The 17,323-nt window shown below is 35.5% G+C and overlaps 3 protein-coding genes and 1 non-coding gene across 4 annotated transcripts in view; 1 reads left to right on the top strand and 3 right to left on the bottom strand.

The window, feature by feature from the left end:
• Window positions 1-9,057, top strand: part of LOC102619136 (protein disulfide isomerase-like 1-4) — a 28,565-nt gene extending 19,508 nt beyond the window's left edge. Inside the window, exon 6 of the mRNA XM_052439263.1 lies at window positions 8,558-9,057. The gene's annotated coding sequence lies outside the window, so the exon portion shown is untranslated. The remainder of the gene's footprint in view (window positions 1-8,557) is intronic.
• LOC112499075 (small nucleolar RNA Z247) lies at window positions 6,845-6,981 on the bottom strand. Its single transcript, XR_003066602.1, has one exon. It is a non-coding gene; the product is annotated as a small nucleolar RNA Z247 (small nucleolar RNA).
• Window positions 6,889-7,485, bottom strand: LOC127901774 (uncharacterized). Its single transcript, XM_052439439.1, has 2 exons — window positions 7,141-7,485; window positions 6,889-7,098 (listed from the first exon to the last, which is right to left on the bottom strand). Exons 1-2 carry the CDS (start codon window positions 7,483-7,485, stop codon window positions 6,889-6,891), a joined length of 555 nt encoding a protein of 184 aa, XP_052295399.1.
• Window positions 9,058-14,885: 5,828 nt separating the features above from the next.
• LOC127901773 (secreted RxLR effector protein 161-like) lies at window positions 14,886-15,778 on the bottom strand. Its single transcript, XM_052439438.1, has 2 exons — window positions 15,715-15,778; window positions 14,886-15,604 (listed from the first exon to the last, which is right to left on the bottom strand). Exons 1-2 carry the CDS (start codon window positions 15,776-15,778, stop codon window positions 14,886-14,888), a joined length of 783 nt encoding a protein of 260 aa, XP_052295398.1.
• Between the last annotated feature and the right edge of the window lie 1,545 nt (window positions 15,779-17,323).

Here is a 17,323-nt window from a genome sequence, read left to right as displayed (position 1 = left end):
AAACAAGATACACCAAGAATCAATCCTGCAGAATACACAAAGAGTCTAGAACTAAAAAGAATTAAGAAAAGAACAAGAGTTAACGTGGTTCAGCTAGCTTCAATCTAGCTTACATCCACGAGAGAAACAGAACCCAATTTTATTGATTGTTCACAGAAGTTACAGAGAGCTTTTCAAGCTGATTACAGAGTCTTTCAAGAAGCATTTGTTTCAATCTCCTCAACTCACAATAGCTCTCACTCTCACTTTTTTTTCTGTTGGCAGAATCAACTGTATATAACAGCCTGTTAATGAATCAGTAACGAACCCAGAAACCAACGTGACTGGCATGTGAACTAACTGATTCTAACGAACCAAGAAAGTAACTTATCCGTGCACGTGAAACTCTCGTGCATCACTTAAACCAAAACGACCTTCATTCATGTCGTTCAAAAGAGTAAGTGTGTTGCTTTCCAAAACGCGACATCAGCTGGTCGTTTTACCAACTGATTTGCTTCATAAAACAACAGCTTGTTTCCTCAATACAAACACGGGAATTACTCTACAAAACAGCATTTATCAGAAGAAGCAAGAATCTCCAGAAGGCTGAAACTAAGGTTTTGAGCTGCAATTTCAGTTTTATTCACCTTTGTTTCTTTTTTTTTGGTTAAACAAGCTAAATTTAACTTGGATTTGATGAATGTACATTTTAAGTGTGTTTCAAGCAAATTTTCTTAAGATTCATTACGTGGCTTGGATTCCAGGTGGATCTGCTGGGCGATCAAGTGGATGCACTCATAGGCTTACTTGAGAAGATATACACAACACTGCATCAACGTTCACCTGTATTGCAACAGCATTTCGAGGTGAGCAATGATATATTTTCTTAAAATTCTTTCATAATATATCTCAGTTTGTGATGCAACTACAACTCTATCATGTCACATTATATGCTAGTATATGTGATATTTGTAATACATATGTCTTCAACATTGTTGTTCTAATTGACGGTAAATTTGTAGGTCTAATTGAAGATACTGAAGCTGTAGGTCTCAGAGATACTGAAGCTGATCCATAAAGAACTAATTGGAGAAATTCATTAAGTTTATCAACAAATGTAGGTAATCCATTCACATACAAAAGGATTATAATACGAAGTTCAAGCAGACACTTTTTAAAGATTATAAAGAGAGATGACCAAGCATGTCACATTATGGTAAGGAGTTGAGAATACAAATTAACGCCATATAGGAATGGCTGCAAAAGAATATTCCATTCAATTCGTTGCTTTCAAGATTCAGTGTAATCTTGTTGCATAGTGATGTTCGTAGGAACATTGGTTTCATCTGCTAGAGATTTGGATCTTGTCTTTGTCGATTGTACTTTATAAAGCTAGTGGTGGATATAGGGTTTCTTTCTGTCAATGGGATGTTAATAGTGTAATTTCTGAATAGAAATCAAAATAAATTTTATTATTTATTAGCTTGTTGTCTACTCTGTGAAACTACATGTCAAAAAGGAGGCATTTAATTATAATTATCTTGTCACTGGCCAGCAATTCGTGGTAAAATTTGCATTGCTGACAGGATCATTGTTATAAAATAACTATTTGACGACGTCAAGTAGAAATTGCAGAGCACCTACTTAAGGTCGGCTGCTCAACAATGTCAACTAAAGCTCATCTTCTTGCGCTCTTCACTATGATTTTTGTTTTGTTCATTGTGTTTTGGCTTTCGCCTTTCTGTGTTTACAAAATAGATTTTGATGGAGGCTATGTATTATGTGTTTTTGTATTCAAGAAATTTCCTCCAATCTCTTCCAGAGACACCGTTGCACCATTAAATTATTATGAAAGTTTCAAAGATCGAAAGTACAACTTGCCTTTGGCTATTGATGAAAAAGAAGATCAGTGAATTTAAGTGACAAGAATTTTAGTGATGTTCTAGCCAAGAATCAGCATGTGATGGTGGCTTTTTACGCACCATGGTGCTTCTAGAGCAAAAACCTGGCTCCAGAATATGAAGCCGCTACCACTGAGCTGAAGGGCAAAGCGGTGCTAGCAAAAGTTAATGCTATCAACGAGATCGAGTTGGCAAAAAGATGGGGAATTCAAGGATATACAACCATTTATTTCTTTGTTAATGGAGTACATATGGATACTTACTACCATAACAGGAAGAAGTGAGTTTTTTTGGAACAGGTGTTTTCTTTTGTTGGATCTTTTTGTTCAATATGATCCTTTTTAATCTGTTATAGTTGTTGAGAAGTGGGAAAAGTTAAAAGGGGCAAGTCTATTATATGCTTGTGCATTTGTTAATAACGAGATCCTTTTTATTTTGAAGGGATGATATTGTGAATTATATAAAGACGAAGATGGCCGGTGATCTTTACACTGTGATGACAACGGAGAATGCAGAGCACTTATTGACAGCTCAATCTACCATTGGTTTGGGATTCCTTAACTCTTTAAAGGTCCATACTCACTTATTTGATTTGAGCAATTGCTTTAGTGTTTCCCTTAATATTTGTTACTGCTATGACAAAAAATTTTAGGGCCTAAAAGGTGAAGCGCTTGCGGCTGCATCAAAACTGCATCCTGATGTTTTATTCTTCCAAACTACTAGAGTTGATGTTGCAAATATGTTTCTGATTGACCCAGAAATCAAATGCCCTGCTCTAGTCTTGCTGGAAAAGGAGTCTAAACAGCTTAGCCACTTTGGTTCGAGTTAGAAATCAGAATAAGGATGTTTGGAAGCTAAGAAAGTAAAAGAAAATTTAAGGATTAGAAAACTCTAGCTCACATGATTTTATTCATTCAACTGAATTAGTAAAACTGTATACAGAGATTGTTTATATACATAGCTGATGCTCAGCTCAATTAGTTAACTAATTATGAAACTAATTCTAACCAGCTATAACAACTTTTAACTAATCACCACGTGAACAAGTGATTACATAACCACCAGGTGCCAGCTGGCATGCCATGTCATCAACTCTCAATTGTAAGCTGGAGCTGATGCTGTCCTCTGCTTTCTTAATATCCCCTCTCAAGCTCAAAGGTCTGCTGACGACATTGAGCTTGGATCTAAAGAAACTAAATTTAGAGAAAGACAAGGGCTTAGTAAGAACATAAGCTACTTGTTCTTCAGTGGGAATGTATCTGATCTCCAATTCTTTTCCAAGCACCTTATCTCTAACATAATGAATATCCAACTCTATGTGCTTAGATTTTGAGTGAAATACAGGGTTGCGAGCTAGCTCCCCTGCACTTTGGTTATCACACCAAAGAATTAGAGTAGGTAATTTAACAATATTAAGTTCTGAAAATAAAGACTGCAACCAAGAGATTTCTGAGCTTGCTGCTGACAGGGCTCTGTATTCACTTTCAGTGCTTGACTTTGCTACAATTGCTTACTTTTTAGAAGACCATGAAATCAGATTGTTACCTAGGTATATACAATAAGCTCCAATTGATTTTCTATCGTCAAGATCACCAGCCCAGTCTGCATCTGAATAGCCTGTTAACCTAATTTCCAGAGTTGTATCATTTCTAAGATAAAGGCCATAAGTGATAGTTGACTGGAGATATCGAAGAACTTTTTTGCGAGCTAACCAGTGCTGTACAGTAGGAGAACTAAGGTACTGATTGAGTTTATGAACTAAATAAGCTATATCAGGCCTGGTGAGAATTAGATACTGTAATCCTCCAACAAAACTTCTGTAGAGTGTTGGATTTTTGAATTCCTGACCCAATGGACCCCTGACATTTCTTTTTAGCTTCAAACCAGTATTAAGTGGAGTATCAGACCCTTTACAATTCTCCATAGAAGCTTTACTCAGCAAGTCTTTAACATATTTTGTTTGAGATAGATGCATTCCTTCATCTAAGTAACTAACTTCAATACCTAGGAAGTATGCAACTAATCCCAGGTCTTTCAAGGCAAAGGCTTGACTGAGTTTAACAATAAAATCCTCTAGTAGAGCAGAATCTGGTCTAGTGACTAGGATATTATCCACATAAATCAATACTATGATTAAGCCCTTTGTATCATGTCTAATGAACAGAGATGTATCAGCTCTTGAATTAAGAAATTGCCAAGTTGTAAGACAGCTCTTCAATTTTTCATACCAGGCTCGTGGAGCTTGTTTTAGACCATAGAGAGCTTTATTGAGTTTGCATATATATCATTCCCTAGTTACAAAGCCTTCTGGTTGTGTCATATATACATCCTCAGAAAGATCTCCATTGAGGAATGCATTATTGACATCGATTTGTCTGACCTTCCACCCTTTAATAACTGCCAAGCTAAGTATTACTCTTACTGTTGAAGATTTCACCACTGGACTGAAAGTTTCTGAATAATTTATCCCTGCTGTTTGGTGAAATCCCTTTGCAACTAATCTGGCCTTATGCTTGCTAACAGTTCCATCTGTGTTATACTTTGTTCTGAATACCCACTTACAGCCTACTAGCTTGTAGGTTGAAGACATTGGCACAAGAGTCCAAGTGTTGTTGTGAATAAGTGCATCATACTCAATTTGCATTGCTACTTTCCATTTTGGATCTGATAATGCCTCAGGAACAGTAGATGGTTCTAAGCTGTTGTGAGTAGTCAGATAAGCCTTTGGTTTAAAGATTCCAGCCTTAGCTTTGGTTGTCATATGATGAGTGGAAATTGAAGGTTTAGGCTGAGATGTATGTGTTGTACAGGGTATTTGTGGTGCTGGTATTTCTGGTGATTGTGATGTAGGTGAAGACAAAAATGTGGAGGTCTGATTTGTAAGTGACTGACATTGAGGTGTATTTGATGACAAAGAATGATTGACAGGGAAGATATCATTTTGATCTACTGCAGTAGCTTTAAGACTATTCGGATTACTATTAGGAACTGACAGGGTAAATTTTTGAGAAAGATTATATTGAAAGTCAGAGGAAGTGTGTTTAGAAGTGGAAGAAAAATTAGGATATGAAGTGTAAGGAAAAGTGGTTTCATTAAACAATACATGACTGGCAATATAAATCTTGCCTGATGAATGAAGACACTTATAGCCCTTATGTGAGGGGCTGTATCCTAAGAAAACGCACTTTGAAGTATGGAAATGGAATTTATGATGATTGTATTCCCTAAGAAAAGGAAAGCAAGAACATCCAAATGTTCTTAGAAAGTTATAATCTGGTTTGTGATGAAAAATTGATTCATATGGAGTTTTCATTGATAGGATAGGTGTTGGTAATCTGTTAATGAGATAGGTTGCTGTATGAAAGGAATCCCACCAGAATTTGATAGGTAATTTAGCTTGTGCAAGAAGAGTGAGGCCTGATTCAGTAATATGTCTATGTTTCCTTTCTACCAAACTATTTTGGTTATGTGTATAAGGATAAGAGTGTCTAAATTCTATCCCCTCTTCTTGAAGATATTTGGTAAAAAGTCTGAATTCCCCTCCCCAGTCAGATTGAAGACATTTAATGGGCTATTCTAATTGCTTTTCAACTTGTGCTTTGAAAATTTTGAACACATGAAGTGTTTCATCTTTGGTTTTCAGGGGAAATATCCAAGTGAATCTAGTAAAATCATCCACAAAACTCACATAATATTTATAACCTTGTATGGAAACCACTAGAGCTGGTCCCCATAAATCAGTATGTAAAATGGCTAAAGGTTGGTTTGTTTTTGTTTCAGTTGCTGGAAAGTGTAATCTATGCATTTTCCCAAGTTTACAAGCATCACATGAATCAAAATCTTTATTTCCATTGATAGGTTTGAAAGAGGAACAAGACTGTATTATATGATTTAAGACCTTAGAGTTAGGATGACCTAGCCTCTGATGTAAAACAGAAGTGCTTAGAAGACACTTAGAGTTCATACAAGACTCTGCTGCTACATTTTGCAAGCAATGATTTGTTTTATTTGAATGACTGAAATTGACAGCTGAAAGCATTGAAAGAGGAACATTTAAGGCATTAGACTCAACACTAGCAATATGACCTTGAAAGGAAGACTGAGGAGAAACTAATAGCAATCTGTACAAGCCTTTTTCAGCCTTGCCCTGCAGTATGATCAAATTCTTCACCCTGTCCTTCATAAAAAAAAGTTTATCAGTAAACTCAACTATGATATTGTTGTCTTTGGTTAGTTGGGAAATGCTTATGAGGTTTTTGGTTATTTGTGGAACTAAAAGTATATTGTTTAGTTTAATCACAGTAGAATCAGTGCAGTTGTGCATTCTCAGAATAGCTTTTCCAATATGTGTAATATTTAGGCCAATACCATTACCAATAATGAGTTTAGATGTACCTGCAAATGATTCAGAAATCTGCATATTGTTCATGTCATTTGTGAGGTGATAAGTGGCACCACTGTCAAGGTACCAATTTGCATCAGATGATCCTTCCATGTTTGACAGATATGCTGATTTCGGATTCCTATTTGGAGGTGGTCTATAAGCTCCAGAGGTAATAAACTCTTCCAGCTTCCAGCATACATTGGCTATGTGACTTATTTTGAAGCAAACTTGACAGGTAGGCTTAGAAGGATTCCACTGAGATTTAGGATTTCCAGGTGCTTTGCCATTATTGACAGCATTATTATTATTCCAGTTTCCTCCTCCTCCTCCTCCATAATTTCCTCTGTAACCATTATTTCCAGCACTTCCAATAGCAAAACCATTTCCTCTGTAACCACTGTTTCCAGAATTTCCAGCAGCATTACTATAGCCTGAATTATATCCAAGGTTACCAAAACATTTTCCTCTTAAGAAGTTTCCTCTCTTAGGTCCTCTATTTTGTGCAAAGTTAGCTTCTAAATTGTGTTTAACATCCATATTAGCAAGCATATGAGTTTGTTGATCAATCCTAGCCTCTTGAGTTAACAGCATAGCATAAGCCTTATTAACATTCATTTTCCTAGTTCATACTTGTCCAGTAATGTAAGTAGCAACAGAATTATAATCAGGACCTAGACCAGAGAGTACATGTAAAATCAAATCATCATTGCTTAGTGCACTTCCTGCTGCAGCCATGTTATCAGCAATAGATTTCATTTTAATGAAGCATTCAGTCATTTTAAGATCATCATTTCTAGTTGAATTCATCAAATATCTCAGATTTAAGAGTCTAGACTTTGATTAAGATCCAAAATGAGTTTCAATAGCTTTCCATACCTCCAATGAAGTCTCAAGGTTGAATACCAGACTGATGATACCTTCACTCATAGATAAAAGAAGCCAATCGAGAAGTATTTGATCTTGTGCTCTCCAGGTTGCAAACTCTGGATTCTCCACATATCCAAGATCATCACCACATCTCTGAGAAGTATGAGAAGGAGGTGGAGTGATTGACTCATCGATGAATTTCTCAAGTCTATTTCCTCGAATTGAAGCAAGAACTTGAGATTTCCAGATCAAATAGTTGGATTGATCAAGCTTAACAGGAGTATTGAAAGTGAAATTGACGGTTGTTGAATTAGTAGTAGTATTTAAAGAAGAGGCAAGATTCACGGATGCCATTTTTGGCTCTGATACCAAGTTAGAAATCAGAATAAGGATGTTTGGAAGCTAAGAAAGTAAAAGAAAATTTAAGGATAGAAAACTCTAGCTCACAGGATTTTATTCATTCAACTGAATTAGTAAAACTGTATACAGAGATTGTTTATATACACAGCTGATGCTTAGCTCAATTAGTTAACTAATTATAAAACTAATTCTAACCAGCTATAACAACTTTTAACTAATCACCACGCGAACAAGTGATTACATAACCACCAGGTGCCAGTTGGCATGCCATGTCATTAACTCTCAATTGTAAGCTGGAGCTGCTGCTATCCTCTGCTTTAAAGTCTAGGCTACTAATGTGAGCTTCCTTAATAGTTCGTAAAACAAATAATCTCTGTAATGATTTTAAGTGCTTCAAATGGAAGATTTATACATGCCCTGTCCGTTTTTTGCTTCATTTTCTCAGATGTTTCTTTTACTATATCAGTAATTGATGATTTCATATCATTGAATAAAATTCCTCCGATGATTACTTACTCTAGGGAAACTACTCCATTGATTTTAAATTCCCCCTTGAAATTGGTAATTATCATTTTACATCTTTTCCTCGGGAAAATGTGAAAGATTTATGGTTTGAACATGTTCCTAAATTTGTTCTCAGTTATGGCTTTTTGCGGCTGTGCATGATTCTGAGGCTAAATCAATATTTCAAGAGACAGCTAGAGCTTTCAAAGGCAAGGTAAATGCAGAGACTTGTATTTGGTAGATTAATCTCTATAGCGAGCTCAAGCAAAAATTGTTGAAACTTGATAATTGAAAGCTATTTAAATTAATTGTCTGTCAAAATAATTTTATCATTATGATTTTATATTATCTTGATCATTGTTTGCCAGCTTCTCTTTGTGTATTCACAAATTTACCCGAAACTTAAGGGACAAATTTTTGACTATTTCGGTGTCACATGTTATACTTCAAGAGTGAGTTTCCTGCTTTACCTTGATTATGTGAAATCTTTATGATTGTGGTGTAGCTTTTTTTTTATACATCAATATGAAAAAAATGGGTTACTGTACAAATTTACTTGCAGGTAATTGCTGTCGCTAGCATTCGCAAACGCAAGAAGTATGTATTGAATGGTGAACTGACCCTGAGCAATGTCAAGGTTTGCATTCTTTTCACCATAATTGTTATTATATTTTTTTTCCTAATGCAGAAAATGGCTTAAGATTCACAATTCTGTCATGATTTGAGATCCTGCAGTCATTTGCATTGGATTTCTTAGGAGACAAGTTGAGGAACCAAAAGTGAAAAACAACTCTTTCTCAAATACAACTTCAGCAAAAGTTATTAGCTAGACTTCCAGTACCAGATATGATGACTAAAGAAGCAATTTAGTGTATCTGATTCAAAATTCCTTTCCCACAAAATGACTGGATGCAATAAGAAGTGCTGTTTAACTTAGATATTCCAGTTAATCACTATTCATGCCTTCATATTTGATCCTTTACATTAGCAGGGGTTTCTTTTGCTGACTACTTTTAACTGCGGCGGAGGTCACATTAAATAATGGCATATGTTCTATATATAAAAATATCTATCAGACCTTTAATTATATTCATTTAACTCATTGATAACCGCATTCAATAGATAAACATCAATTGATAACCAAAATGATCAAGCACCTTGTTAGATTGCAAGAAAAATAAGAGCAAATTTTTATTATTTTTTCTCATGAAACACGTCGCAAGTTCTAATACAAAGACCAAACTACCAAAATCAAGAACTTTTGGGTTATATTTTTCTTTTAAGAGAACGTGACACAAACGGTACACAGAGATGTTTCCCGTTTTTGAACTAAGAAGAAATGTCACTCTAGTCCCAATTGAAATGAGAAAGCAAGAGACGCAAGTTTTCGTTAGTATGTGATATTTATAACAATATGTCTTTGACATTGTTGTTCCAATTGGTAGTGAATTTGTGTAACTCTGCATACGTCTCAGAAATACTAAAGTTGATCTAGAAAGAAATAATTGGAGAAGTTAATTAAATTTGTGAACAAATATAGGTATTCCATTCACATACAAAAAGTTTCTAATACAAATTCCTAGCAGATGTTTTTTAAAGATTATAATAAGAGATGATCAAGATTCAGTGCCGGTACTGTTCCATAGTGATGTTCACAGAAACAATGGTTTTATGAGATATAGACATGGATCTTGTCTGTATCGATTGTGCTTTGTCAGGCTAGAGGGTTCCTTTCTATCAACAATGTGTTAATAATGTAATTTCTGAATAGAAATCAAAATACTTTAAAAAAATATTTTTAGCCTTTTGTCCGCATCTTTGACAATAAATAACACGAGGGGCATTTAATTACTGTTGAGTTGTGTCCCATATTGGCTAGTAAAGGGGAGATGGTTGGGTTTATAAGGTGGTAGGTCACTTCACCTAAAAGGCTAGTCTTTTGGGTTGGATACCTAGAAAGCTTATGCTAAGTCCCCCCAACAAGTGGTATCAGAGCTAGACCGTAGTAGCCGGAATGTGGTGGTGGAACAACTCAGGTGTGTCGTACGAAAGGACCGGAGTCCAGCGGTGGTTTCGTCCGAGGAGGGGATTGTTGAGTTGTGTCCCACATTGGCTAGTAAAGGGGAGATGCTTGGGTTTATAAGGTGGTAGGTCACTTCACCTAAAAAGCTAGTATTTTGGATTGGATACCTAGAAATCTTATGCTAAATCCCCCCAACATGTTTTATCTTTGTTCATTTGTATCAATGGGTTAAGAGAATTAATAGTTTTCTAGATATTTTATACCCATAAAATAATGCCATAATTGAATTTGCCCATGGCCATGCACATAAAAGTACTCAAAGCAAAAGAATCCACATTCTAATTTAAAAGATCAAATCTAATGCCACGAATAAATATATAGAGTCATAACTAAAATTTTGTACTTCTGATGTCTAAGTTTCAGAGGACAACATTTGTTTTTGTGCCCAGCCACTTTTAAAGTAATCATTTTGTGGGAAGTGGGAAATGGAAATTGGATCAGATACCCCAAAATGCTTCTTTAATAACCTTTCTTATTTTGCAGTAGAGTTGTATCTGACTGCTGGTTCATTAACTTGTCCTCCAAGAAATCCAATGCCAATGACTGCAAGAACAAGTAAAAAGCTCATATCACGACAGAATCTTGAATTTTCATCTATTATTATTCAGCATTAGGAAAGATATACATATAATAATAATGAAGGGGGAAAAATATGCACACCTTTATATTGCTTACGGTTAATTCTCCGTGCAATACGTACTTCTCGCCATTGAAAAAGCCATTGACAGTAATTACCTGCGTTGAAATTTGCAAAGCAACCCAATTTTTCGTATTTAATTATGGAGGAAAAAAAAAGCAGTCATAAAGATTTAACAGAATCTGAAGATAAAGCAAGGAACTCACTCTTGGAGCGTGACCTGTGATACCAAAATAATCAGAAATTTGTCTCCTATCAGTTTGCAACAAGTCCATTTAAAAATACACAAAGAGAAGCTCGCAAACAATTAATTTCATCAATTATTATTTAAGATCATAATGATAATTATTTTGATAGGCTATTAATTTCAGTGGGTTTCTGTTAACCAAGTTTCGACAAAATTTTGCTTACATCTCTATATTTACCTTTCCTTTAAAAGCTTTGGCTGCCTCTTGAAATATTGATTTAGTCTCAGAATCATGAACAGTCGCAAAAAGCCATAACTGAGAACCAATTTATGAACTCGTTAAGACCTGAAATTTTTTTAATTTTTCCAAGGTAAAGATGATGTAAACTAATAATTACCACTTGCAAGTGGGAATCTAAAATCAATGCAGCAGTTTCCCTGGTGTAAGTAATCATCGGAGGAATCTTATTCAATGATATGAAGTCATAAATTCTTGCATCAGTAAATGGACCATTTGAGAAAATGGAGCAAAAAATGCACAAGGCTTGTAAATTTTCCATTTTGAAGCACTCAAAATCATTTGCAGAGAGATAACTTCTAATACTAACCAAAGTGGCTAAGCTGTTTAGATTCCTTTTCCAGTAAGACTAGAGCAGGGCGTTTGATTTCTGGGTCAATCAGAAACATCTTTGCAACATTAGCTCTAGTAGTTTTAAAGAATATAACATCAGGATGCAGCTTTGATGCGGCCGCAGGCTTTTCACTTTCCATGCCTTAACAAACAGAATTGAGTCTTTTGTAACATTTATGATTCAATACGAGATGTTTAAATAGAAACAGTCTAAGAAATTGCTCATATTATGTGAGTGGGTATGGACCTTTAAAGAGTCAAGGAATCCCAAAGCAATTGTAGATTCAGCTGTTAGAAAGTGCTTCGCTTTCTCTATTTTTATCAAGTTGTAAAGATCACCAGACATCTTAGTCTTTATATAATTCACAACAGCATCCCTTCAAAACCAAAATTTGTGTTAGGTTAGGTTATTCATTTTGCACACTTTCTCAACAACCAAACATATTTAGAAGGGTTTTATTGAACAAAAAAAAAATCCAACAAAAGAAAAGAAATGTTCAAAGAACAAAAAGAAAACTCACTTTGTTCTGTTATAATAATAAGTATCCACATGCACTCCATTAACAAAGAAATAAACAGTTGGGTATGCTCGAATTCTCCATTTTTTCGCCAACTCTATCTCGCTCATAGCATTAACTTTTGCTAGCATTGATTTTCCCTTCAACTCAGTGGCAGCGGCTTCATATTCTGGAGCAAGTTTTTTGCTCTAAGGGGACCATGGTGCATAAAAAAGCACCATCACATGCTGATTCTTGGCTATAACATGACTAAAGTTCTTGTCACTTAGTTTCACCACATCTTCTTTTTCATCGATTACCGATGGCAACTTGTGCTTTTGATCATTAAAACTGTTGTAAGAATTTGAAACTTTAACCATGTTTCCGTAAGAGATTGGAGGAAGTTTCTTGAATACAGAAACACACAATACATAGTCTCCATCGTAATCTATTTTGTAAACACAGAAGGGCGAAAGCCAAAAAAGAACGAACAAAAGAAAAATTGTAGTGGAGAGCATAAGGAGATAAGCTTTTGTTGACATTGTTGAGAAGCCGGCCTTGAGTAGGTGTTCTGTAATTTGTATTTGAAATCGTCAAATAATTATTGGCCAATGACAAGAGAAAAGTAATTGTTAGACCTTGATCGAATTGAACCAATCAAGACTCCCCAAGATTTATCTAAACACTCTGATGCTTGACTAAGAAATATTTAAACAACCACAAAAGATACACAGAAGAAGCAAGAAACAGCAACCAAAGGAAAAACAGATTTAAGTGGTTCAGCCTGGAGATGGCTTACATCCACTGAAGAACAGAGCAACAATCTTTATTCAATCACCGGGAATAAGATACAAGATTATAGATGAAGTTACAAGAATCACACGCACTGATTTCTTATCTCTTAAGGCTATATATATGCGCTTAAGAGTGCCCAGAAATCTCCCCTCACAGTCAGCTATCCTCTGTAACCCAAAACCCAGATTTTTTCCCGCTCTTGTAACAGACCATAACAATCTCTGAGCCACGTGTTTGCTTTAGGGGTGGTAATATGGGTCAGGATTCATTTATTCGATTCGATTCGATGCGAATTAAATGGGTTTGGGTTTGAAAAAATTGATTCGTTTAATAAATGGGTGAATTCGATTCGATTCGTTAATTAAACGAATCGAATGCGGGTTTAAAAATTTAGATTCGTTTATTCGTTTAATAAATGGGTCATAAACGAATCGAATACGGGTCGATTCGTTTAAAATTCGTTTATTATTTGTTTAATTAAATTATTTTTTTATCCTTAAATTTATTTGAAAGCTTTTTAAAATTTGAAGGTTAATATTGTAATTTTAAGTAAATAACAAAAAAAAAAAAAAACAAAGTAGCGGAAACCTAAAGCTAAATCCCTAAAAATTCTCCCCTCACTCAGCCGCCGCTCTCGTTGCTCTCTACCTCTCTCACACGAATCACACTCACCCACCCATACCAAGTGAAGCAATCAAGCAACAAAAACAGCCGCCGGTAGCCACTGTCATTAACTCACAGCGAACCGACGATTACAACCACCATCGTTCATCTATCATCGATTGAGCTTGAGGGACGCAGCCACGCGAGTGCAGTCCGCAACTCGGCAGCAACCCAGGAGCATCAGCCGCGCAACGTATTAGCAGCCACTCGAACCCACAGCAGTAGCTAACTCGTGCGGCGGTGCAGCAAACCCAGGCGAGCGCGACCCGAACCAGTGCCCAGGCGAGCACGACCCTCGGAGCTTTGGATTGCAACTAGATCATATAACATGGAATAATTGTTGCTTTCATCTCCTTCTTGTTCTTGCTTTGGGGCTGTGCAATTTTCATTTTCTAAGTACTTGAGTGTAACTTGCAGCACAATCTCACCAGCAGACTGGAAATGCTGGGACATCGGCATCCAAAGAATCATCCATTGAGACTTCCAAACAGTCTAGAGGCCGTGGTGACAGCGTGCAGCTCAAGGGAAAAACACATTTGCAGTGCCAAGAAACGTCAGGCCACTTGGTTTTCCTGCAATTAAACCAAAAACTGAGGAAGGGGAAGATTTGAAGCCCAAATCCAATGATGAGTTCAGAAAAATGTTTATTAAGAAGCCCCCTCAAATATTGGATTAATTTTTTTTTTGTATTAGAATTTATAATTTATTATGTTGTATTGTTAATATTTTGTGTATTGGATTATTGTGCATTAAGAATATTGCTGGGTTAGAATTTGGCATACATGATGAATAGATTTGATTAATTTTGTTTATTAATTATATTTTCTAAATGAATTGTAAACGAATCGTAAACGAATCCTGATTTGATTTGATTCGTTATGGATTCGTATAGGATAAACGAATAATAAACGAATCCGGATTTGGTTCGATTCGTTTATCAATTTTATTAAATGAATTAAACGAATCGAACCGAATATTCGTTTAATAAACGAATCGAATCCGAATCCTGAAATTTCAATTCGTTTAATAAACGAATCGAATCCGAATCCATAGAATTTTGACCCAATTCGTTTACGATTCGATTCGTTTATTCGTTTTGCCACCCCTAGTTTGCTTCACGTTAAATGAAGGCTCCAAAACGGCACTCAGCAAAGTCGCATTGTTAAGTGTAAGCATGTGATGGCCACGTGCTTCACTTACTCACAGATGGATGAACAAACAACTTTGTCATACAGCTTTGCATGACCTTAACCGACCAGTCGTATTCTGTTCCAATCACGAATTGACATGTCGTATGAATTTCTGGAAACCAGTTTCATAGCTCACACTTAAACATTCTCCACCTTGAGCTTGAAACCCTCATGAATCTACTACTATTCTCTTCAACTATCTGTCACTTATTTTTGACAGATTCTTGCTAATTCTAAGCAAAGCTTGAACTTAGCAGTTGTCACTGGTTTAGTCAGTATATCTGCAACATTTTTATCTGTATGAATTTTCTGCAGCTTCACGGTTGCTCTTAACACTTCTAGCCTTATGAAATGAAGCTTGATATCAATATGCTTGGTCATTTCATGGTGTGTTTGATTTTTACTTAAACATATAGCACTTTGGCTATCACAGTTTATCATTATTGACCTCTGATCAACACCAAGCTCTTTAAGCATTCCTTTCAGCCATATGGCTTCTTTAACTGCTTCTGCAGCAACTATGCATTTAGCTTCTATTGTTGAAAGTGCCCCAACACTCTGCAGTTGAGCTTTCCAATTGACAGTGCAGTTGTTGGATGTGAAAAGGTATCCTGTAAGTGATCTTCTTCTGTCCAGGTCCCCAGCATATTTAGAGTCTACATAACCAACAATCTGACTGTCATCTTGTCTTTGTCCTACATACATTAATCCATATGTTGCTGTCCCATTTAGGTACCTGAGAATCCATTTTACAGCCCTCCAGTGTTCCTTTCCAGGGTTTGCCATATACCTGTGTACAACACTCACAACATAGGATAAATCAGGCCTAGTTAAGACCATAGCATACATCAGGCAGCCTACAGCACTTGTATAAGGTATATTCATCATCTCAGATATTTCAGCTTCTGTTTTTGGACACAACTGACCTGATAATCTGAAATGAGGAGCTAAGGGTGTTTGAACAGGCTTTGAGTTTGCTATTCCAAACTTGTCAATTACCCTTATGATGTATTCTCCCTAACTGGAAACAAAGTACCAGTTTTTCTATCTCCATGTAACTGCATTCCCAGAATTTTCTTTGCTGGACCAAGATCCTTCATGTCAAACTCTCCTTTAAGCTTCTCTTAGAGTGTAATTTATGCACTAGTTTTGCATTGTTTACTTCCCTTAATATCGATGTTTTGCATTTAATAATAATGATTTACTTGTGTTTTACTTTTGTAGGTGCAATTCTATTGATTTGTGATAAAATTGAGCTATAAGATGATGTTTAAAGATGATTGTTCTTTTGGAGAAATTTAGAGCGTCAGAAGAACTTTGTTGATAAGGCGTGGGCACGTGCTGTCAATTGCGGACCTACAACTTTTAGTTTAACGTGTTTTGTATTTTTGGTTATTTTTATAATTACAAATTTAATATTTCAGATATTAGTATTTTATTTGAAATAGAACTCTAAAAGAGAATAGAGAGAGAGGATTTAAGGGAGGAATCTATTGTGAAAAAAAGGGGATTGGAGAAAAAGAAAGAAACACTAGATCTAAACTTTTCTCTTCTCTCTATGAAGAACTAAACCTATTTTTCTAGTTGAAGGTTAATGAATCTTTGATTCATCACTACTATGAGATCTTTCTTATGCTTTAATTGTTTTATTACTTTTTGGGTATTTGTTTATTCTCTGAATTAATTTCATGATTATGTTTGTTAATTAGGTAATTGGCCACTATTTAATTATCAACTTAATCTATTGTTAATTAAAGGATTCATCGTATGAAGATTTTAATGTTTGTGACAAATAACATAGCAATGAGTTTTGTTATGAGAATAAATAATTTAATTTAAATGAATTATCGTATGTGTTGATTAAGATTTGGGTCTCTCTGGTCTTTCAGGCTGTCAATTGATTAAATCCTATGATCGTATCTAGGGTTGTCTATTGATTAGGGAAATAACCAACGGTCATACCTTGGTTATCGACTAGTTAAGGAGAGATTGGCTATTAGAGGGTCTCAGTAGCTATAACCGGTCTATTCATAAGTAATAATAATCTATATTTGAATCAATGATCAGTAGTCGAATCAAGCTGAGTTAATTCCTTCAACCAGAGCTTTCTCTAATTTGAATTACAACTTTAATTTGCATTCTTGTTATTTTAATTTGATTTTTATTATTGTCAACAATTCCCCCATTTTACGTTTTACGTTTCAAAAGGATTTAAATAATTACCAATCTCTGTGGACACGATCCTGCTCAATCACTATACACAATTTATTTAGAGTAGGTATTTATTTTTGTTGGCTTCGACAACCATCAGCTTCTGTTTTAGGTTTTCAATTAAGCTCATGCTTACACTGGCAATAAGCATGTCATCTACATACAATACCAGGTAAATCATCATGCCTGAATCCTCTCTGAAGTAAACACAACAATCCAAGTTGCACCTCTGAAATTTCTACTCTAACATAAAGCTATCAAATCTGAGATACCACTGCCTTGGGGACTGTTTAAGTCCATACAGAGACTTCTTCAGATGACAAACCCAGTCAACCTTTGATTTATCTGTGAAACCTTCAGGCTGAGCCATTACTATATACTCTTGTAATTCCCCATGTAAGAATACTGTTTTTACATCCATTTGTTCTAAATGC

Source organism: Citrus sinensis, chromosome 4 (genome assembly GCF_022201045.2).
Source record: "Citrus sinensis cultivar Valencia sweet orange chromosome 4, DVS_A1.0, whole genome shotgun sequence".
NCBI lineage: Eukaryota > Viridiplantae > Streptophyta > Magnoliopsida > Sapindales > Rutaceae > Citrus > Citrus sinensis.
The sequence above is the reverse complement of the archived record's forward strand: the minus strand, read 5'-3'. Positions and strand labels throughout refer to the sequence as shown.